Source organism: Mustela nigripes, chromosome 12, assembly GCF_022355385.1.
Source record: "Mustela nigripes isolate SB6536 chromosome 12, MUSNIG.SB6536, whole genome shotgun sequence".
NCBI classification, from domain to species: domain Eukaryota; kingdom Metazoa; phylum Chordata; class Mammalia; order Carnivora; family Mustelidae; genus Mustela; species Mustela nigripes.
In genome coordinates this window covers 96,581,492-96,604,119 of record NC_081568.1, presented here as the reverse complement: position 1 = coordinate 96,604,119, position 22,628 = coordinate 96,581,492, and the positions used below count along the sequence as shown (strand labels likewise).

The 22,628-nt window shown below is 38.5% G+C and overlaps 1 protein-coding gene and 1 long non-coding RNA gene across 3 annotated transcripts in view; one reads left to right on the top strand and one right to left on the bottom strand.

The window, feature by feature from the left end:
* Positions 1 to 20,173, bottom strand: part of SLC30A5 (solute carrier family 30 member 5) — a 35,642-nt gene extending 15,469 nt beyond the window's left edge. The window contains exons 1-6 of one of the 2 annotated variants that reach the window (XM_059418004.1): positions 19,755 to 20,173; positions 11,765 to 11,887; positions 10,490 to 10,556; positions 8,954 to 9,039; positions 5,049 to 5,136; positions 756 to 843 (exon numbers count right to left, since the gene is read on the bottom strand). In XM_059418004.1, coding sequence (XP_059273987.1) covers positions 756 to 843; positions 5,049 to 5,136; positions 8,954 to 9,039; positions 10,490 to 10,556; positions 11,765 to 11,887; positions 19,755 to 19,852 — 550 coding nt within the window. In that variant the 5' untranslated portion in view covers positions 19,853 to 20,173. The remainder of the gene's footprint in view (positions 1 to 755; positions 844 to 5,048; positions 5,137 to 8,953; positions 9,040 to 10,489; positions 10,557 to 11,764; positions 11,888 to 19,754) is intronic. The other variant, XM_059418003.1, reaches the window with a different exon arrangement.
* Positions 19,241 to 21,302, top strand: LOC132028695 (uncharacterized). Its single transcript, XR_009407498.1, has 3 exons — positions 19,241 to 19,687; positions 20,208 to 20,400; positions 21,144 to 21,302. It is a non-coding gene; the product is annotated as an uncharacterized LOC132028695 (long non-coding RNA).
* The last annotated feature ends 1,326 nt before the right edge of the window (positions 21,303 to 22,628 follow it).

Here is a 22,628-nt window from a genome sequence, read left to right as displayed (position 1 = left end):
GAAAATGAGTATACATATTTGACTGGAAAGCTGAGGTTACAGAGTAGTGGAAGCTCGACTAGACGTAAGAGTTTAGAGCAAGAGAGTGATTACTAGGTGAAGGAACTCAGCTTTTTCTTTCAGGCAAAGATGTCAAAGATTTTTCAATAAATTTCAAAGAAGTTTATATTTAATAATTGCAACTGACTTCTAAATTGATCATTTATTTTTTATTTATTTTTTTTTTAAAAGAATTTATTTATTTATTTGACAGAGAGAGATCACAAGTAGGCAGAGAGGCAGGCAGAGAGAGAGGAGGAAGCAGGCTCCCTGCTGAGCAGAGAGCCCGATGCGGGACTCGATCCCAGGACCCTGGGATCATGACCTGAGCGGAAGGCAGTGGCTCAACCCACTGAGCCACTCAGGCGCCCTAAATTGATCATTTAAATCATTAAATTTGTTACAAGGTAGCCAACAGAGTGATTTTGTTGACAAGCAAGTAAAAAAAAAATTTTTTTTAAGCACTAGGATATTCTAAAATAGTCTTTCATTGTCCCTGTAGAAGATATTGATGGAAATGCTATAAAATACTTAATTTGTTCTAAATTTACTCATTATTTGAATACCTACATTAACCCATGGAAGTTTCATTCATGACTGATTTTATTTTTATTTTTTCATGACTGATTTTAATTCAATCCTCCTTCTTGTCCCATTCTGCCAGTCTTCTATTTTTCCGCAAGACTAAAGTATTTCAATCTATTGTAAAAGGATACGGTGTTCAGCCATTTTAGCCATGAGATCATCATTGTCGAAAAGCAATAGGCAGATTACAGCAATAATGAAAAAAGCAGCCCCTCTTGTCTGAAAATGAAGAAAATATTAGCAAGGATGGCTATTTTAAGAGTTGATATTCAAGGCCATGATTATATAAATGCTAAAGAAAAATTATTTTCTAAATAAATATTTAAAGAAAAAATAACATCTCACATTAAAGCCCTTCTACTATACAATATAAATTTGCAGTATTTTTTTTTAAAGATTTTATTTGTTAAAAAAAAGATTTATTTATTTGACACAGAGAAAGAGAGAGAGAGCGTGAGCGCACAAGCAAGGGGAGCAGCAGAGGGAGAGAGAGAGGCTGGCTCTCCACTGAGCAGGGAGCCCGATGTGGGGCTTGATCCCGGGACCCTAGATCACGACCTGAGCTGAACGCAGACACTTAACAGACTGAGCCACCCAGGCGCCCCTAAATTTGCAGTATTAACAGTAACATAAACAAGTAAAGAGCTCCAACAAATTCTGCAGGATATTTTGAAGGCATTTAAGACACATAGGAATGACAACCTGAACTGTCTCCTTGCTAAGAGGGCTAGCCGGGTTACTGTGCACAAACTATTAGTGTTTGCAGAATTAATTTTCCTAAATGTTACTTTGCTTCTGGTTGAAAAGCCCAAGCAGCTACAGAATAATTAGTAGGAACTTATTTTATTCTACAACATGTAAGTGATAGAGAAGACAGTTAATTTACAATAATATCAATATTCTAGTTGCCATTCTTCTAGGGAAAAAGAGTAAGAGGCACATTAGGAAAATTAGCAAGTCATTTCTCATATTCAGCAAAAGTGTAGAGCATTTAAAAGCTGATGATTCTTTTTTTATAAGTTTATGTTCTCATCTCAGAAAAGGATTTTGACAAAAGAAAATTAGGAAGAACATACTGCCTAGTTTATGCAAATACTTCAGAATGCTTGGTATAAAAGCCATCTGAATATCAATATGATACATTCTGTATTTATAAATTTACAAGTATAAAACAAAACAAAACAAATTTACAAGTATACTGCCACACATTTTCATTAAATAAAAGTTAAAATTTTTTTTAAAGATTTTATTTATAAAGTTCAAATTTAAATGATCTTTTTTTTTTTTTTTAAAGATTTTATTTGACAGAGAGAGAGAAATCATAAGTAGACAGAGAAGCAAGCAGAGAGAGAGAGGGGAGGAAGCAGGCTCCCCGTAGAGCAGAGAGCCCGATGCGGGGCTCGATCCCAGGACCCTGGGACCATGACCCGAGCTGAAGGCAGAGGCTTTAACTCACTGAGCCACCCAGGGGCCCCAAATAAAAGTTAAAATTTAAAGTGAGAATCCTATTTTATTCATGAACATGATTACCACTACACTTGATAAATTCTTTGTTAGTGTGGTAGATGGATATCTTGACAAATGTCAGTATACATAAACCACACAATTTAAAATTTCATAATTTTCATTAAACTAGAATATGACAATATCAACAAAGCCAGAATATAATTTAATTTTTTGTTAAAGAGGGCAACTGAGAATTTTGTAGGGCTTCAGTCATAACAAAGAAAAAAATACATGCTATGTTCCTGGATAGATGCCCAGATTCATTATAGACACTAATGGCATGATGTGTACGATTCATATTCTCATTTCTGAGTATTAGGGCAGTAAAAATTTTTATTTATTTTTAATTATATTTTTAAAAGATTTATTTATTTGAGAGACGCCTGGGTGGCTCAGTTGGTTAAGCAGCTGCCTTCGGCTCAGGTCATGATCCCAGCGTCCTGGGATCGAGTCCCACATCGGGTTCCTTGCTCCGCAGGGAGCCTGCCTCTCCCTCTGACTCTGCCTGCCACTCTGCCTGTGCTCGCTCGCTCTCTCTCTCTGACAAATAAATAAATGAAATATTAAAAAAAAAAAAAGATTTATTTATTTGAGAGAAAGGTGGGAGGGGCAGAGGGAGAGGGAGAGAGTGTCAAGCAGACTCCACACTGAATGAACAAGGCGCCTACACAGGGCTCAGTCTCACAACCTTGGTATCATGACCTAAGCTGAAACCAACAGTTGATGCCTAACCGACTGTGCCAGCCAGGGGCTACTCAGTTTTTTTTTTTTTTTTTTTTTTTTAATGTTTTAAAGTCATTTGTATTTCTTTTGTGAGTTGTCTTTCCCTGCCCTTGGCTCATTTTTATTGAGAATCTTACGCATTTTTCTTAACTGACTTTACTAATTTATATTTTGAAAGAAACATAAAACTTTTACTTGTGGTAGTTTTCTGTTGTTGTTTGCACGATTTCTGTTACACAGAAACTTAAAATTGCTATGAAGTCAAATGTACTAAGTTTTCCCATTGTGATTTTCCCCCACTGCTTTATTTTTATTAGAAAAAAAATTTTTTTAAAGATTTTATTAATTTATTTGACAGATCAGAAGTGGGCTAGAAGCAGGCAGAGAGATAGGGGGAAGCAGGCTCCCCGCTGAGCAGACAGCCCGATGTGGGGCTTGATCCCAGGACCCTGAGATCATGACCTGAGGCGAAGGCAGAGGCTTTAACCCACTGAGCCACCAGGCACCCCTATTTTTAAAAAATTTTTAAAAAAGATTTTATTTATTTATATGACAGAGAGAGAGATCATAAGTAGGCAGAGAGGCAGGTAGAGAGAGGGAAGCAGGCTCCCTGCTGAGCAGAGAGCCCGACGTGGGCCTCGATCCCAGGACCCTGAGATCATGACCTGAGCTGAAGGCAGAGGCTTAAGCCACTGAGCCACCCAGGCACCCCTTCCCCACGGCTTTTATGTAGAAAGTTCTTTGCTTGTAGTTAATTATCCATCTACATTTTATATTATATATGTATCGATGTTTTATATATTATACACATTTATGGCTGTTTATGTTTTACATACTATAGTATATCACATTTATGTATAGTGTTTTATACTATAGTTAGTTATGTATTTACATATTATTATATTACATTAATATCTGTATATTATACATTTTTATTGACAAAATACTTCAATCTACTTGATATTTATTTTAGAGTATTCTATGAGTGAGATTAAATAGTGGCATCTGCTTTAATATTAATGATCCCATTTGAAATCTATGGGTTAGGTGGTCTCTCTGCTCTACCTGGTATGTTACTTTGTTCACTTAATTTTATTCATCTGCCTCATTACTTAGCCTCAACAGCTCCTTTTAGAACAGGGACTACTAGGGGCACCTGGGTGGCTCAGTGGGTTAAAGCCTCTGCCTTTGGCTCAGGTCATGGTCTCAGGGTCCTGGGATCGAGCCCCACATCACATCACATCAGGCTCTCTGCTCAGCGGGGAACCTGCTTCCTCCTCTCTCTCTGCCTGCCTCTGCCTACTTGTGATCTCTGTCTGTCAAATAAATAAATAAAATCTTTAAAAAAAAAAAAAAGAACAGGGACTACTACATATTATTTGTCTTTATTTCTCCTTTCCCCTATAACTGGGACAATGCACCATGCACAGCAAACTATCTAGTAAAAAAGAAATACTGGGGCACCTGGGTGGCTCAGTTGGTTAAACAACTGCCTTCAGCTCAGGTCGTGATCCTGGAGTCCAGCATTGGGCTCCTAGCTCCATGGGGAGTCTGCTTCTCCCTCTGACCTCCTCACCTCTCATGCTCTCTCTCACTGTCTCTCTCTCAAATAAATAAATAAAATCTTAAAAAAAAACCAAAAAACAAAAAACTGCAGATACAAAAATTTGGAATTGCAGATTCTTGACTCCTTGACCAAAAAAGGATAGTACTTAAATTACTTAAGATAAATAAGGCCTAGTTGGCAAAATGTTGGGCAAATATCCATCAGACTTTATAACAAGTGTTCATAAGTGTTTTCTAAAGATTATGGATAAGGGTTAAAAACGAGGTGAGCAAGAGACTTGGGTACAGCATGACGGAAATCTTCGTGGTGATCAATCTGTTCAGTGTCCTGATAAGGTCTATGAATTGTACCAATGTTAATTTCTTGGTTTTGATAGTGTAATTGAGTTGGGTAAGAAATTACCACTGAAACTGAGTGAAGGGCACTCTTGGTGCTATTTTTGCAACTTCCCTGGATATATGATGATTTCAGAATAAAAAGTAAAAAAAAGTTTGTAAGAAAAAGTTAAAATTAGCAGAAAAAGCCCCTGCATTCTTTTAAATGGTGAAACATTTTATTTAATTGGTTTGGATAATATTTCACATGTATAACTTTCAATTTTCAAGTAACTAATAACAGAAAATTTTACCTTTGCTGGTCCTCCTCCAGAACTAGTGAACAAAACACTGAGTAGTGAGATGACAACAATATCACTGTGTTCAAATAGCAGCAAAGTCCTATAAAAATACAACATTATCATTCACAAAATATATCTGATTTTCACCAAGAAGCATGAATTCAACTGCAGTAAGAAAAAATAAATATTTCTCCTTGATTTCACAAAACACTGAGAAAAATAAATAGGGACAATTGCTTTGGAATAATCTATCTTCTGGCCTTATCTACCCCAGAAAGGGTGAAACTAGGGTAACTTGGTTAGTTCAGCTGGTAGAGCACCTCACTCCTGATCTTGGTGGTCAGTTCAAGTACCATGGTTGGGCGTAGAGCCTACTTAATTTTAATTAAAAAAAAGAAAAAAAAAGGAGAATAAAAGCTGAAATGGTATAACTTATAGGATTATATCACATCAATTTCTTGTATATGTGTACCAGGAAACACTTAGAGGGTGCTCCTATCAGCTTTATCCGCAGTAGCCCCAACCTAAATGTCACTCATAAGAGAATAAATAATAAGGAATATGCCCATTCAACAGACTATTACACAACAATAAAAATGAATGAAATTCTATGAATATATTAAGAAATGCTGAATTGTATGCCATATTTTTTTATTAAGAGAATTTTTTTTTTTAAAGATTTATTTATTTGACAGAGAGAGACAGTAAGTGAGTACAAGCCGGGGGTATAGCAGGCTCCTTGCTAATCAAGGAGCTTGATGAGGGGCTCAATCCCAGGACCTGGGATCATGACCTGAGCTGAAGGCAGATGCTTAACCCACTGAGCCACCCAGGTGCACCTGAACTGTACACTTCAAATGTGGTACAGACTGCATATTTGAGTCCCCCTTAAATTCATGTTAAACCGAACCTCCAGTGTCATGGTGTTTGGAAGTGGGACCTTTGGGGTATATAGGTCACGAGGGTGGAACCCTCCCTCATGAATGAGATTAGAGTCCTCATCAAAAAGACCATAAGAGTATTCTCCTTGCCTGTTCTGCCATGTGAGGTTACTGAGAAAAGATAGCTGTCTATGAACCAGGAAGTAGTCCCTCACCAGACAATCTGCCTCACCTTGATATTAGAATTCCCAGTCTCCAGAACTAAGAAATAAATCTATGTTGTTTAAAAGCCACCCAGTCTATGGGGCACCTGGGTTGCTCAGTTGGTTAAGCTTCCAATTCCTGATTTCATCTCAGATCATGATCTCAGGGTCATGGGATCGAGCCTCACATCAGGCTCTGCACTCAGTGGGGAGTCTGCTTCTCTCTCCCCCTTTGTTCCTCACCCCACTCAATCATGCTCCTTATAAAATAAGTTAATAAATCTTAAAAAAGAAAAAAAAATGTGCCACCCAGGCGACAAAGTATTTCTGTTATAACAGCCCAAATGGACTAAAATAAAAAGAATGAATGTTACAGTATATATATCATATTTCAAAAAACTGCCATCAAATGAATGAACTACATATATACATCATATGCATCAATATGGGCAAGTCTCAAATATAACATTAAAGGAAAAAGTAGGGCACCGGGGTGCCTCAGGGGGCTAAGCCTCTGCCTTCAGCTTGGGTCATGATCTCAGGGTCCTGGGATCGAGCCCCACATCGGGCTCTCTGCTCGGTCTCTCTGCCTCTTGTGATCCCCCTTCTCTCTCTGCCTGCCTCTCTGCCTACTTGTGATCTCTGTCAAAAAAAAAAATCTTAAAAATAAATAAGTAAGTAGGAAAAGTACGCTGTAGAACATGCATGCAATGGAATTCTACTCATACAAAGTAAACAACTTGCAAAGTTAAACGTGAAAAAAGATACATATGTGAAAAAACTATATAGAAAACGAAGAAAAGCAAAACTTAAGGGGTGCCTGGGGGGGCTCAGTCATGAAGCATCTGCCTTCAGCTCAGGTCATGATGCTGGGGGTCCTGGGATCGAGCTACAAAGAGTTGGGTTTTCTGCTCAGCAGGAAGCCTGCTTCTCCCTCTCCCACTCTCCCCTGCTTGTGTTCCCTTTCTGGTTGTTCCTCTCTCTGTCAAATAAATAAAATCTTAAAAAATAAAGAAAAACAAAACTTAAGATGCTGATTGCACCCAAGGGTAGGGGGAGATGGGGACACAGTCAGGAGTGGCACACAGGGTTTCAAAGGTATTGGGGGCTGGGTGCTAGATACATGAAGGTTCCCTTTATTATTTTTTGAAGATTTATTTATTTATTTGAGAGAGAGAGAGGAGTGACCAAAAGGAGAGCTACAGGGAGGGACAGAGGGAAACTCAAGAAGACATCCTGACTTTTTTTTGTCTTTTGTTTTTTTATAGAGAAAGAGGGAGGGACAGAGGAAGTACAATGTGGGGCTCAATCCTACTACCCATGAGATCATGACCAGCCCCAAAACAGAGTTAGATGTTTAACTGGTTGAGGGCTGATAAGGGCTCAATCTCATGACCTGAGCCAAAATCAAGAGTTGGACACTTAACTGACTGAGCCACCTAAGGACCCCAGCATGATGGCTGCTTTTGCTTATTAAATTAAATTTAATTAATTAATTTAAGAGAGAGAGAGTGCAAAAGCAGGGGAAGGAACAGAGGGAGAGGGACAAGCAGACTCCATGTTAAGCACAGAGCCCAGTGCAGTGCTTAATCTCAGGAGCCTGAGATCATGGCTTGAGCTGAAAACCCAGGGGCCCCTGATGGTTTTCATAAAAGAACAAGAGGGGCAGTGTCGGCAGAGGAGCTGGTGGTTGTGACAGGTTGTAAGTAGGAAATATAAGTATAAATGAGAAGTCAAATAAAAATTTAACAATATTCCACCTTTCTTCCCTACCTAACACACGGGGACAGTCAGTGATTTAATAACATACAGAACAAAATATAATTTAATGGAAAAGAATTTTTTTTTTTTTTTTAAAGATTTTATTTATTTATTTGACAGAGAGAAATCACAAGTAGATGGAGAGGCAGGCAGAGAGAGAGAGAGGGAAGCAGGCTCTCTGCCGAGCAGAGAGCCCGATGCGGGACTCGATCCCAGGACTCTGAGATCATGACCTGAGCCGAAGGCAGCGGCTTAACCCACTGAGCCACCCAGGCGCCCGGAAAAGAAATTTTTTAAGAAAGGATTTTATTTATTTGAGAGAGAGAGAGAGAGAAAAAGAAAGAGTGAGATCACAAGCAAGGGGGAAGGGTAGAGTGAGAAGCAGACTACCTGCTGAGCCAGTAGCCCAATGTGGGACTTGATCTCAGGACCCTGAGATCATGACCTGAGCTGAAGGAAGACACTTAACCAACTGAGCCACCCAGGCATCCCCAGATTTTTTAAAGATTTTATTTATTTATTTTAGAGAAAGCATACGCACAAGCAGGCAGAGCAGCAGGCAGAGGGAGTTGGAGAAGCAGGCTCCCAAGTAAGCAGAGAGCCTGACGCAGGGCTTGATCCTAGGACCCTGGCATCATGATCTGACCCAAAGGCAGACACATAACTGACTGAGCCACCCAGGTGCCCCAAAGATTTTCCTACTGATTGATTTCATTTACCATTTCAGACCTTTAAGTTTCTAAAATCATGTGCTAGAAGGGATCACCAATGGATGATAAAAAATCACCTATGTTAAAAATTTTCTGAAACTGTTTGGACTCTTAACTAGTATAATATCACAACAGAACATGAACAGTACATTTACAGTGTTCACCAAAAGATAGTCCACATATTAAACAGGTTCTGTCAGCAACGCCCCATGTATAAATATTGAGTTGTAACCAATGCTATAGGAGTAAGAGAAGCATTTATATATAACTTAAAATACCTGACATAAAATATAATGGAATAAAACTAATATTAAAAATTAAGAAAAACAAATAAACATTCAAAATATGCATTTTTTATTTACCTTAGTGGTCCACAAAGAGTGAGGCCAAAAAACCACAAGAGTGAAATGATACACCCAGCAACTGCATGTTTAAATATTTTGATCCACTATGAATGGAAATAAAAAGTTAAAAATTTTAGTCATATATATTTTGCTAGTATCTCGAAATCTTAAATAAAATATACAAGGAAAGAAAATAATGGTAGCACTTAAATATTTTAAAGGCTAAATAATTACATTTTTATTTTTTAATTTTTTTTAATGAAGATTTTTATTTATTTGACAGAGAGAGACAGAGCAAGAGAGGGAACACAAGCAGGGGGAATGGAAGAGGGAGAAGCAGGCTTCCTGCTGCGCAGGGAGCCCAATGAGGGGCTTGAGCCCAGGACCCTGGGATCATAACCTGAGCTGAAGGCAGATGGTTAACAACTAAGCCACCCAGGCACCCCAATAATTACATTTTTAAAAATAATCACATATTTTGAACTGAAACAGAAAATGTTAAGATCCCTTGACTAAATCTAGATTTGTAAGACAGCATTGTGTTTTCCATTTTCTATGTTCTTGTCTGTTCTTAGATCTTGAGATCTTTTTCTATAAAATACAAATTTGTGGGTTTTTTTCATTAGTTTCTCACTAGTTTGCTAGAACACGTAATGTTTTAGTCTTTAAATTCTTTTCCACCAGATATTCGGAGGTTGAATTACTTGAAAAGAGGGAAAAAAGTTATGATGGGCATTAAAATATTAATCCTGTTTTTCAAAACATGCATGGTCTCTAAAACAGAGGTACGTAAATTTGTCATTCTAATAAAAAGTCATGGCACAGGACTCTAAGTTGTTGCACAAAGTAAACATGTAGTAGGGTCTAACTATTGTCCAAAGAGGTAATAATATGAGATGACAATACAGAATGCAGGAGATTTCTGGTATGCATCCTGAACCTCAGGTGCCTAAAGAAAATAATGATGATGATAAGGGTGACAGCTAATACGTATTATTTGCTGACTATATGCCAGGCACTATTTCAAGAACTTTATATGTATTAATTAATTTATTCCTCACAGTTCCATTAAAAGGTATTATTAACTCCATTTTACAGGTAAGAAAATTGAGGTAGAGAAAAATTAAGAAACTTGCTCCAAGTAAGAGTTCGAAAAGAGGACAAACACAACATGAAATCTGGCTGACTCCAGAGGCTTCATTCTTAACCTCTATGGTTTATCTGCCTCCTAATGACATATGTCCTAGGCTTTGGGCCATGTCTCCACATCTCATTCAGAAATCTTTAGAATAAAGTCTTGCATTTAAAAAAAAATTACTTTAGACCTTAAAATTTTTCTACTCTCTTCTCCATTTTTAAACATTCTGTTATCTTAATACTTTACAGTTTACTCTTGAAGACTTGATACTAAAAGGCAAGTCAAAAGCAACTTAACTCTGGAAATGTTCTGCTGTGTTCTTAAATCATTTAAGTAATCTGATCAACGAAAGAGCATTTCTCCTGGCCCAATGTCTAGGAAGGTGCTAGGAAAAAAGGACTGTGGCAAAAACTCACCTGGTGTTTGGTAATACTTTTTCCAGAAGAAAATGGCTTTTGACACAAAACCATAAAAAATGCAGTCCTGTGAATAAGGAAACATTATATAATATAAATATTAGTATATTAATATTTATCTTATATATAAAGTATGATGTTAAGTAAAGATTCTCACTTTAAATAAATATACTACAACTTGAAAGATATGTTACCCTCTAAAAAATTATACTGGAAAACAATATTTCTAATAATAAGGCTTAATAATACTAAGGCTTTCACTGCAATATCTGGAGAACTCTTATTTTGTAATTGCCAGAATCAGTAATTTTGTAATTGTCAGAATCAGTTCACTAGCCACAAAAGAAAGGAGTCTCAATATTTTTTCATATTTTGAAATACGAAAAAACAAAACAAAACAAAACAAAAAAACCCAACCTATCTTCTCCAAAACTTAGTAACAGTCTAGAAATAACAGAAATGAAGAATGCCCTCACCTTTCAAATGCCCAAAATGGTCACTTAATTTTAGTAATTAAATTAACTTCCTGTAGTCTTAATGGATTTTTATTTACAGAGAGTGGTCACCATCAAGCTCAAGGTCCAAAGAAACTTTATTCAGAAAGAATTTCTTACTATGTGCAGAATAATGTAAAACTTATTTTATATGAGGAGCCTGTACTGTGAAGGGAGCATACTGTGAACAAAGCCCAGCATAGTTAAACTTAGAAAATAAGGAACATCTGTGCCAGAACAAGTCTCAGGTTACATTCTATGCCTGCTGGAAGGCTGACCTACACCAGTGGTATGGTCTGGGAATCCCTAGGGACTGGAGACTCTTCAGAAGCCTGTGGGGTCAAAACCATTTTTATGAAAATACTAAGAAATTATCTGCCTTCTTCACTCTTATTCTCCCAGGGGTGTACAGTAGAGCTCTTCAGAGGATAAATGATGTGAAATCCTGCATAGACTGAATGCTGAAACAGACATGAAAATTCAGCAAACCTCTATTAAGCTGAACATTGAAAGAAAGGTGCAAAAACCTCTTTAACACAAACTACAGCACAAGTCGAGTTTTGGGAAGCTATTATAGTATAACAGTCTTCAAAAAAAAAACAGTCATTCTCTTTGTACATCTAACCTTAGGTATTTTATTTTTTTGAAAACTTAATCATAACTGTGTAAAGAGGAATAAAAAGCACAAAATACTTTATCTAAAATTTCCTAGAGATAATCAGTTAAAACAAGAGTTTCAAATAAATAAAACATTAAGGAAAAAAGAACTACAGACACTCACCCAAGTTTTAATATAAAAATGAATTGAACTATGTGAACTGTTTTTAGGAGATCGTATGATTCAAAAAGTCCCACAGCCTTCAAAAATTTAGTGAAACATAGTAACACAATATATTTTGTTAATCTGAAAAGTAAAAGCAGAAACAAGTTTTAGTATCATTAAAATCACAACTCTGTAATTTTTTTTCCTCATTATACACTAGGGATTATTATAAAAACCACAAATACTCATTAAAATAAATGAAACAAACAAAAAAAACCAAACAACTCCCCATCCACATAACAACTAATAATATCTTGGTACATATACTTCCAGATTCTTTTTTAACAGACACAATCTGCTAAAAAAAAGGGGGGGGCCCAAACTAAAAATAAATATGTTCTTGGCTAATTGAGTTGCCCAGATTACTTTCTAATCTGCCTTTTAAAACTTAACAGTTACTTCAAACAAAGAGAATAAAAAGAGACATCAAACTCTTTCTGCGATGAAACTAGAAGAGGAAAGGTAAAGGCCTTAGGTTTGCCCCTCCTCTGCTTTGCTATATGAGTGCAGTGAGAGTCATGGTTGAAAAGTTAAGCAACCTGCCCTACAGAGCCGTGTAAAAGCTCAGGAATCTGAAGCACCTCAGAAAGGCCTGGGGAGCTGAAAAGAGAAGCAGCTTCAACAAGTCCTCCAGGTAGCTGGATCCCCACATTCCTACCCATCATAGCCAGGCAACTAGCTCTCCTCAATCATGACAGGACACATGAGGCTTAGTCTCTGGAGAGGTCTAGACATAAGGCAAAGCAGAGATGAGGGGTGAGGTGCTAGAATAAAATCATGGAAATTAAAAGGAACTTTCCTTCTTAACTCCACCCGACCTCTTTTTCGTCTTTTACCTCTAATATCCTAACAGCCAGGCTGCAATCTCTCAGCAGAACCCTCTTAGGGATCCACTAGGGACAAGCCCCACCAGGTGTTCTAATTAGTTTTTTAGGGCTCCCTCAAATATGAATGGTAAACATAGATAATCAATCTTTTAAGCCCCTTTTAAGATAAGCTTGGGAGGGACCAATCAAAGTCAACAACAAACCAAAAAGATAAAGGGATCATAGGTAACAGCAGCAGAAAACAAAAAGAACTATAAATAACATTCTCTCAGACATAAGAATACTGAATGCATGAAAAAATTACGCTGCCATAAAAAGGAAGAAAAAAAGAGCTCCTGAAAAAAAACCTGAAATTAGGGAAGAAATTACTTCAGTCTTCTAGCCTAGTAGTAGCAGTAAGCTTTGATCATCTACTCTCAAGCAGTAAAAAAAAAATTTTGCACATGAAACCCACTACTAATCTCTATGTTGTAAAAGTGTATTACTGTACTGATGTTATATACATTATAAAACATACACAAATTAGAAATTAAAAAGAATGAGATAAAAAGTGGTGAAATCCTTAGTATTTTTTCCCTCACCCTAATAGGACATCTTGTGCAAGCCACTCAAGTACATGACTTCTTAAGTTTACATCAAACAGGTGTTACTATATGAAAAAGGAGGTGTAAGGGAAAACAAAACAAAACACGATGTGTGAAGGATTTCCACGTCTGGCATACTGACCGGGATAAGAAGTCTCTATCAGTGGAAGAAAAAATACAAAAACAAACCCAGAAGTTTAAAAGAAACCGAAGTCGTTCAAACAAAGTTAAAATAATTTGGCATACAATGGGGATATCAAGGTATTATATAAAAACTGATGAGTATGTATAACCCAGTAAGATGGCACTGAATTAACAAGAGCTAAACTATATTACTGTAAACATACAGTAATTTGATTAAGAAGGCACAAAAAACACATTTTAGGAAGATTTTGATGCAATTATTAAAATAAATTTCAGTTCTTCAAAGAATGAATCTCAGTATCTTTACCATCCAAGATGGCTCATTTTCTGTTTTAGTCCAGATAATATTATAGTAAATTAAAAAAAAGAAGATTTGACCAAAGTGCTTTTTCTTATTATGAACACCATCTGGGGGGCGTTTTACAGTGTAGTCTGGAGATTTTAACTATGTGATAATTAATCACCCAAAAGCTAATAAAAATGTTATTGTGGAATAACGTGTACGTCACATCCTAAAGCACCTTAAAGAAATTCCTATTAAACTCATTTGTTGAACATTCAAATATGTTTCAAAGATCAAGCATATTTTCTGGGATGACAAAAATGTTTTATAGCTTGGGGCACCTGAGTGGGTCAGTTGTTTAAGTGCCGGACTCGATTTTGGCTGGGGTCATGATATTAGGGTCATGGGATCAAGCCTGTTAGGCGTCAGGCTCCGTGCTCAGCAGGCAGTCGGCTCAAGATTCTTTCTCTCCCTCTATGCCCCACCCCCTGAGCATGCTTGCTCTCTCTAAATACATAAATCTTTAAAAAAAATTGTTCTATAGCTTGACTATACTGAAAGTTACATAGGTATACACATTTGTGAAAAATGAAAACTTGTACCTTTAAAATCTATGCATTTTATTATAGGTAAATTTTATCTCAATGAAAAAAGGAATATGGCAAAGAATAATAAATTTAAAGTTATGGCTATAATAGCAACAAAAAATCAAGTGTATTTTGTTTTTGAACTCTCTGCAGACTGGCTAAAAACACAGTAAAACAAGGGAAATCTGGGGCGCCTGGGTGGCTCAGTGGGTTAAGCCGCTGCCTTCGGCTCAGGTCATGATCTCAGAGTCCTGGGATCGAGTCCCGCATCGGGCTCTCTGCTCAGCGGGGAGCCTGCTTCCTCCTCTCTCTCTCTGCCTGCCTCTCTGCCTACTTGTGATCTCTCTGTCAAATAAATAAATAAAATCTTTAAAAAAAAAATAAATAAAACCTAAGATTTATTTATATTTTGGACCATTTAAGCTAGAGAAAAAAGTCACATAGACTTCGGTACACTGAGCATATTAACTATATTAATACTAATTAAATATTCTAGTCAGTGTAGCAATTCAAAATTAGCCAATGAAAATAAAAGTTGAGCTAGAAATCTGTTGTTTATTAGTTCCCAACACAGAGACCAGCATTATATGTACTCAGCAAATGTTTATAAAAAAAAAAAAGAATGTTAATTCTACAACTATACTTTGTGATATGGTGATATCTCATACAGTAACATATATAATGCAATAATACAGTACATTAAGTGGCAACCAAGCTTCTGGCAATCTGAATAATCAGCAACTGAGCTACAGACTCAGAATGAAAGAAAAGAAAGAAATCAAATAGCAACACTCAAAACCTCAGGGGCTTTACTCCTTAAGCTTTTAATTAGGTGTAATAATAAGGCAGCAGGATAGAAGCAAGGACACAAAGAACAATAAAGTCAAGACAGGGAGGGAAAAAACAAAGACCAGGAAAAACAGAAGTATATTAAAAAATCACAGCAGTCCAGGAATTCTCAATGTCAGCAAAGAGCCTTGTATATTCTCCATGGGGCTATACAGCCATTCTTCAAATATTCTTTGCACACTTACTGTATGACAAATGCTATACATGGCCAATGAGACCTAAGGGAAGACTGACACGGTGGCTTCAAGCATAGCCTTCCCTCTTCCTGATCAAAAGAGAAGATGCAGTTGGAAATACTTGTCTTCTTTCTGCCTTCAGGGGAGGACCTTTATCTAAAAAATGTTATCAAAATGTTAACATTATCTATAAGACTTATCCATCTTATAACAAGCCTGAATATGAAAGCCAATACGGGTAGGATGGCAGAGAGTAAAGACAAGGAATCTGGGTCCTAGATGATATCACTTAGGTGCTGACCAAATACCTACAATGTCTGGTTTCTTTTCTGTGAGAATATCTCCTTATTTGTTTAAAGTTCTTTTCCTTAGGTTACTTACAACTATAAACATATTTCTAGGAGCTATCTGCGACACTTAATGTGTAATACAGACCCAGTCTGCAAGGAGTCTGAGGCCTAAGGAGGACAGGCAACCAAACAAGTATTTATGTGACCTAATATGTAATACAGTTTTAAAAGAATACTGGAAGCAACTAACTAACTTGGTAAGCAAAGGTCCATCTTTAGAGTTCGGGACGAGTCAGTGTATATTAAAGACTACGTAGGAATTTGGAGTACCTGGGTGGCCCAGTTGGTTAAGCATCTGACACTTGATCTCAGCTCAGGTCTCAACCTCAGGGTCATGAGTTCAAGTCACGCATTGGGCTCCATGCTGGGTGCGGAGCATACTTAAAAAAATAAAAATAAAGACTAACAAGAAAGCGGAGCAGAGAGTAGCATATGCAAAATACTAGTACTAGGAACAAGCCTTTGATGAATGACTGTATGTAAGGTCAGCTAACCAGATGATGGTCAGAATGACCAGAGATCAAGGAAAAGGTAAATTATATTTAATATATTTGTTTTAAAAAGATAGGACAACATGTGAAATTCTTCTTTTAAAAAAAAGATTTTATTTATTTATTTGACAGAGAGAGAGCCTGGGTGCAAGTGCACAAGCAGAAGCAGGCTCCCTGCTGAGGCAGGAATGATGGGAGGGCAGTGGGGGTTCGATCCCACCTGGGATCATGATCAGAGCCAAAGGCAGACGCTTAACTGACTGAGCCACCCAGGTGCCCAATTTCTAAGTAATTTCCGTTTGAAATATTAATTAAACTTTAAAAATTTGGCACTTCAAAGGCAAGATTTAGTAATAAGGAACATTAATTTGAGAGAGAGCATGAGTGGGAGTGGCAGAGGGAGAGAGACTCTCAGACACCACACTGAACCTGGAGCCCAAAATGCTGAGTGATCTCATGACCCTGAGATCACTATGTGATCTGAAACCAAGAGCTGGGCGCTCAACATACTGTGCCATCCACGTGCCCCTAAGTAAAATACTTCTTGATAACATTACCATTATGATCTGACAGCAATTCTCTTTATTCCTTTTTTAATTTTTAAAATATAAAGATTATAAAAGTAATTTCTGAGTAGCTGCTTGTTATTAAAGTTGTAGATAAAATCATTCCTAATTTTCTCCTCACAGGTGACCAAGCGGTCATCCTTTCAAACCTTTTCCCTTGCATCTTCATGTATGAAATATGCATATTTCATATATTCACATATTTACAATCATATACATATGTTGCTAGTTATATGACTTTTCATGTAATATATGTTCCAGATTTTTGCTACCATTATTAAATCAGGAAAAAATTTTTTTTCAGGAAAATTATTTTAACATTTAGTTAAAAGTTGGACTCTGATTTTTATTTTTAATTTATTTATAAAACAATTTTTAAAAAAGATTTTATTTATTTGACAGAGATCACAAGTAGGAAGAGAGGCAGGCAGAGAGAGAGGAGGAAACAGGTTCCCTGCTGAGCAGAGAGCCCCATGTGGGGCCCGATCCCAGGACCCTGGGATCATGACCTGGGCGGAAGGCAGAGGCTTTAACCCACTGAGCCACCCTGGTGGTCCTAAAACATTAATTTTTTAAAAAAAGATTTTACTTATTTATTTGAGAGAGAGACACAGAAAGAGAGAAAGGACAAAGCATGGGGAGCAACAGTGGGAGAGGGAAAAGCAGGCTCTCCGCTGGGAAGGGAGCCTGATTTGAGGCTCAATCCCAAGACCCTGAGAACAGGGTCTGAGCCACCCAGGAACCTCTGGACTCACTGATTTTTAAAGCCTCATTAGTGAGGTCTTCCTCTTGGGCTACAGATGAAACACTAGATAAGGCTAAATAACCACATACTAGTAAGTAGATATCTGCAGTTCATATTGTGCAGGAAAACAGTGAACAGCTTCATTTACTAAAAGGGAAAGATGGGGGAGGGTGTTTAGGAGAGAAATGCTCTTCAACAGGGGCAGTGGCCCTTGAGTCACTCACTGACTCTGGGGGACTCAGGGAGATACATTCTACCTACCCAACTGATGAATCATTATTTGCCATTAACTAGTTTCATTAAACGTTATCATTGGTCTTTTATGTGAAAGAGTACAAAAATCTCTGGTTCTCTAAACCTGAAATTACTGAAATTTCGGTTTGGGTTTAAATGTGCTTCTTAGCTTTGCCCACTGCAGCAGATCATGGTTCTCCAGCAAATAATACACAGTGTGTGAAATGAATGGGGTTTAGGATAAGGGACTCCCACTTACTAGTTGGGAAAATAAACTTTTTTCTTTGTCTCAGTTTCTTGATCTGTGAAACAAGGGTGTGTTAGGTAGTCTACAGCACTGTTGTATTAAGTGAGATGCTACACTCAAAGCAAATCGAACACAGTTGTTCAACAAATGTTGACTGTAACCCTCTTTCCTGCAAAGAGGTCGTACAGAAGCCAGATAGCAATATTTGAAACAATTCTTTATTGGTGAATTCAGGCACAAAAATAGCCACAATTAAAGGATTTTTAAACTAGTTTTTGTTGCAGATTTTAACTAGTATTTGATTAGTCTACACAAAGGAAAATTCGTGCAATTTGTAATCTACTAAAAATTCACCACTCCTGAGTTGAATTTGATTCTGCAATGAGCTACAATAGAAGGGCAGTTCTGCTAAGCAATACAACAGGATAGCAAAAGACTCTTTGCCCCATCTACCTAAGACAATAATCTCTTGAATAAACAGTAACTTTAAACTATTTGTTTAAACATAATTTCCAGTTTACAGAAAAGTGGCAAGAATAGTATGCCCTTTACCTGGATTCCCTCATTGTTACATGTCTCATTTGCCTTATTATCTCTCTAAATACAGGCTTTTTCTTCCTCAACTAAAAATAAGTTACTTATATCGTACTTCTAAATACTTGATTTCCTAAGAATATGTACATTTTCTTATAAAATCAGAAAAGTTATCAACTTCAGAAAATTTAACATGGTTATACTTTACCACCCTAGTCCAGTTTTGTTAACAGACCTATTATTGTCCTTTACAGCATTTGCCCCACTCTGCTACCAAAATCTAGATGAGTCGCCAACTGCATTTACTTGTCATACCTCAGTAAACAGTATCTGATATGCTGTTATTTATAAGAGATTAGAAAACTAAACTTAAACTACAAAAATGCAGTTGACCTAAGTTCTGTCCCAGCATTTTAAATGTTATTTTCCACTAAAAAAAATTATATTAGCAATGCTATTTCTACAGTTCCAAAGAATTTATCAAAGCAAACTTTAAATCTGAAAAAAAGTACTGAAGAACGAAAAAAAAACTGAACCTCATTAAAAATGAAGACAATGAATACCAAATTCCAACAACACCGTCGGACAGTATTTTATGCCTCTTTGACACTACCTCACAACTTAAGACAGCTCAAGGACACGCTCGAAAGTGGTTACTGTACTCACCTCTGGGAGGTTTGTGGGAACATACGAAGGAGGCAGTGTAAAGAGGAATTTTCGCTTTTTATTCTACGAATTTTTGTAGCGTTTGCGTTTGTTTTTAACAATGAGCACACATTTCTTATTTAATAATAAAATAAAAGAAGCCAAGGAAAAGAAAGTTAGATGACGGGCTGAATTTTTGATGCGCGGGGTTAACCTGAATGTCGAAGTTCATCCGTTTGTACTTTGCTTTCTTCGCCTGAAGCTGGTGACACCTTCCCCTCACTTACGCAGGGAGACGTCAGAAAGGTTAACTAGCCACTAAACTACTATTTCAGGGAGAAAGAGCCAACGGAAAGGGTTGTCACAGACCAGAAAAACCCCTCCCGTGAACCGGCTGGCAGAGGGAAGATTAACGGTGTACCTCGGAAACCAGAAACTCAAGCGGAACCTCCCGGGGCTTTAGAGCGTTCATTCTGCAGCGGGCAACGGGGGAGCCAATGAAAGCCGCAGGCGCGGGCAGCGCCGGGACGGGACGGACCCCTGTGGGACGCGTGCTGGGCTGAGGGCGTTCCGCGCTGTCAGCGGGACGGGAGCGACGCGGGTGCCCGCGCGCGTCCGGGTGCGCGAGTGAGCGAGCCAGCGAACGCAGGCGCGGGAGAGAGGCGCGAGCCGCGTCCGTCTCTTACCGAGCGCTGGGCACGTCCACGGGCCCAAGGCCGCCGCCGCCGCCGCCGCCACCGCCGCCGGGGCCGGCTAGCACCTCCCCTCCGAATTTCTCCTCCATTCCGGGGCTCAGGAGCCGCCGCCGCTGCCCCCGCCGCGGGGTTTCCTCATGTCTCGCCGCTGCCGCGGAAAAGCGGGCGCAGGCGCGTCACTCCCCCATGGCAGCGGCCCCGTCGTGTCCCCGCAGGCCCGACCGCCGCCGCCGCCGCTGTACCCGGCTCTGGCTCACAAGCACAAGCGCGTCGGGACTAGGCCGCGGGCAGTTCCAGCGGCGCCGGGTTCCCTGGAGGCGCACCGGAGCGGACGTTGCCAGGCCACGTCATCAGGCCCAGCAGCCCTCACTCCTGGGGGGGGAGGTGTGCCCAGCCTTGCGCCTGCGCACAACCGAACACTCGCTTTCTTTTGCCCTTCTTTAGGTTCCGCCTACCGCCGGGTGACGGATCGGCCCCTCCCATCCACTCTGCCTCTGCGCTTACCTGTCCCTGCAGCGCCACCTCTGGGCCGTCCGGAAAACAGCGGAAGAGGGCAGGGAAAATGGACAACGTGTGATTGAGTGGACAAGAGTATCTTTTATGAAATCCTGCTGCTAAACTATGCTACTTAACCCTGGTATGTCAGTAAAATAGGACCAGGCCGTATTAGGGTTATTTTTCTGTTGGTCAAAATTTAGGAACGTGGGCTCTTTTTACTGTATTTGTGTGAATCCCAACTCGGCTACTTAATAATTGTTCACTGGCCTTTCTGTACCTCAAGTTTTAAATTTGTAAAATAGGAATTGAAATATTTATATTACAGAGTTGTTGGAAGGATTATTTGTGTTACGTGGAAAATGTCTAGAATAGTGAATTGTACATAGTAATCAATGAATGTTAGTTATTATTACTCATAGAGAAATTGAGGACTAGGAGATAGAAATGGAGTTTGGAGCAGTTTACAATATTCTACTTAATTTGAATATACATAAAAAGTCTTAGTAACATATAAAAGATTGAGAAATCACTTCCTGTGCCTGCTGAGGTTTCATAATCTATTGTGAAAATATTTATTAATTTGAGAGCAAGGCCTGGTTGGCAAAATTACAGGTTAAAGGCATAAATGCTAAGGTTTTCCAAGTAAGGTGTGGTATGACTCTCTGACAGGCTGTGATCTGAAATTTGGATAAGGTTTTGGATATGGGAGAAAAGTATTGTGGGACAACACATCTTATGTGTCAAACACAGAGCAAGGCATGACCTTTGAAGGCTAAAGGACTCTGAGTGACTTTTTTGTACTATTTTTTTTTTTTGTAGAATTCTTATTTTTCAATCAGAATGGCAGGGCAATGAGTAACTATTGTATATTGTGTTTTCTAGAGCATGTTTCATTTTTTTGGAGCCCAGAAGACTAAGTATCATGACACCTATGGATTGAAATTAACTTCATTCCAAGTGGAGCTTGAACTCACTTGATATTTCTGATTTGTTTAGAATTATTTCATTTTCTTTTAGGCCAATATAAGTACATTTCCTACAGTGTTTTGTTGTTGTTGTTGTTTGTAGTGGGAGGAGAAGAGCCTCTATTTTTTTTCTGCCTACTTGCTTCTCAGCCCATGCCAGCCTTGGCTTTTCCATCTATCAGTCCTCTGAAGCAGTTCCCTCATGGATATTTTTCAGCCATATACAACTACCTCACTCTCTAAAGCTTTCAACATAGTTGAACTTCATTCTTCTTCTTCTCCTTCTTCTTCTGCTTCTTCCTCTTCTCCTCCTCCTCCTCCTCCTCCTTCTTCTTCCTCTTCGAGACAGTGCAAGAAGGGCTGAGGGAGAGGGAGAATCTCAAGCCGACTCCCCACTCAGTGCAAAACCCAACACGACTTCATCCCATGACCCCAAGGTTATGACCTGAGCAGAAGTCAAGAGTTGGACACCTAACCAACTGAGCCATCCAGGAACCCCTCTCTCTCCTTCCCTTTCCTTGGTTTCCAGAAATCCACATTCTGTTGTCTCAAAGGAAGCTCAAATTCTTTGTGTTTAAAAGTCAGTTAAGCCTAATTCTCTTCTAATGATTCCTACCTCATTGGATGGTGCTATTTGTTCAGCTTAGCAAACTAAAAGCTTAGCTATCATCTTATACATTTCCCTACCACCAAGTCATGTCATTTTCTATCTTTTCAATATTTCTTCAATCAATCCAAATTTTACCATCTCTATTACCACCATCAAGTTCAACTTTTGCTTTAGCCACTTTGGTAAACCGTTTCTGCTTTTGCAATTTTGCTCTTTTCCTTCTTCAGTCAGTTTTCCACATTTTGCCACAATAATCATAACATTTTCCAAATGCAATTTTTTTCAGTAGGCTCCATACGCAGTGTGGAGTCCAATGTAGGGCTTAAATATATGACCCGAGCAGAAGATCAAGTCAAGACCTGAGCTGAGATCAAGAGTTGGAGCTTCACCAACTGAGCCACTCAGGTGCCTCTAAATGTACATCTTACAATGAACTGCTTATCCCAGTGTACTTCACCCTGTAGTCCCGCAGTGGCTTTCCATTACTCTTAAGACAAACTTGAATCAACCAGGAATTCACATTGATACATCCAATTACAATTCAACCTTAGATGTTTTATCTAAGACTTTTTCCTTCTATATTTGTACCGCTCTTCCCTGGGACTGAGGAACATGATTCACATTATCCACATTATTCTCAATAATTTCTCAGTCTTTTTTTATGTAACCAATCCCCTGACCATGTGGGCCATCTGCTCTTTGGCAGGAAGGCTCATGCTAGCCTGGGCTGGCTGACACTTCTCCTCCATCCCAGTTTTTTTTTTTTTTTAAGATTTTATTTTATTTATTCAT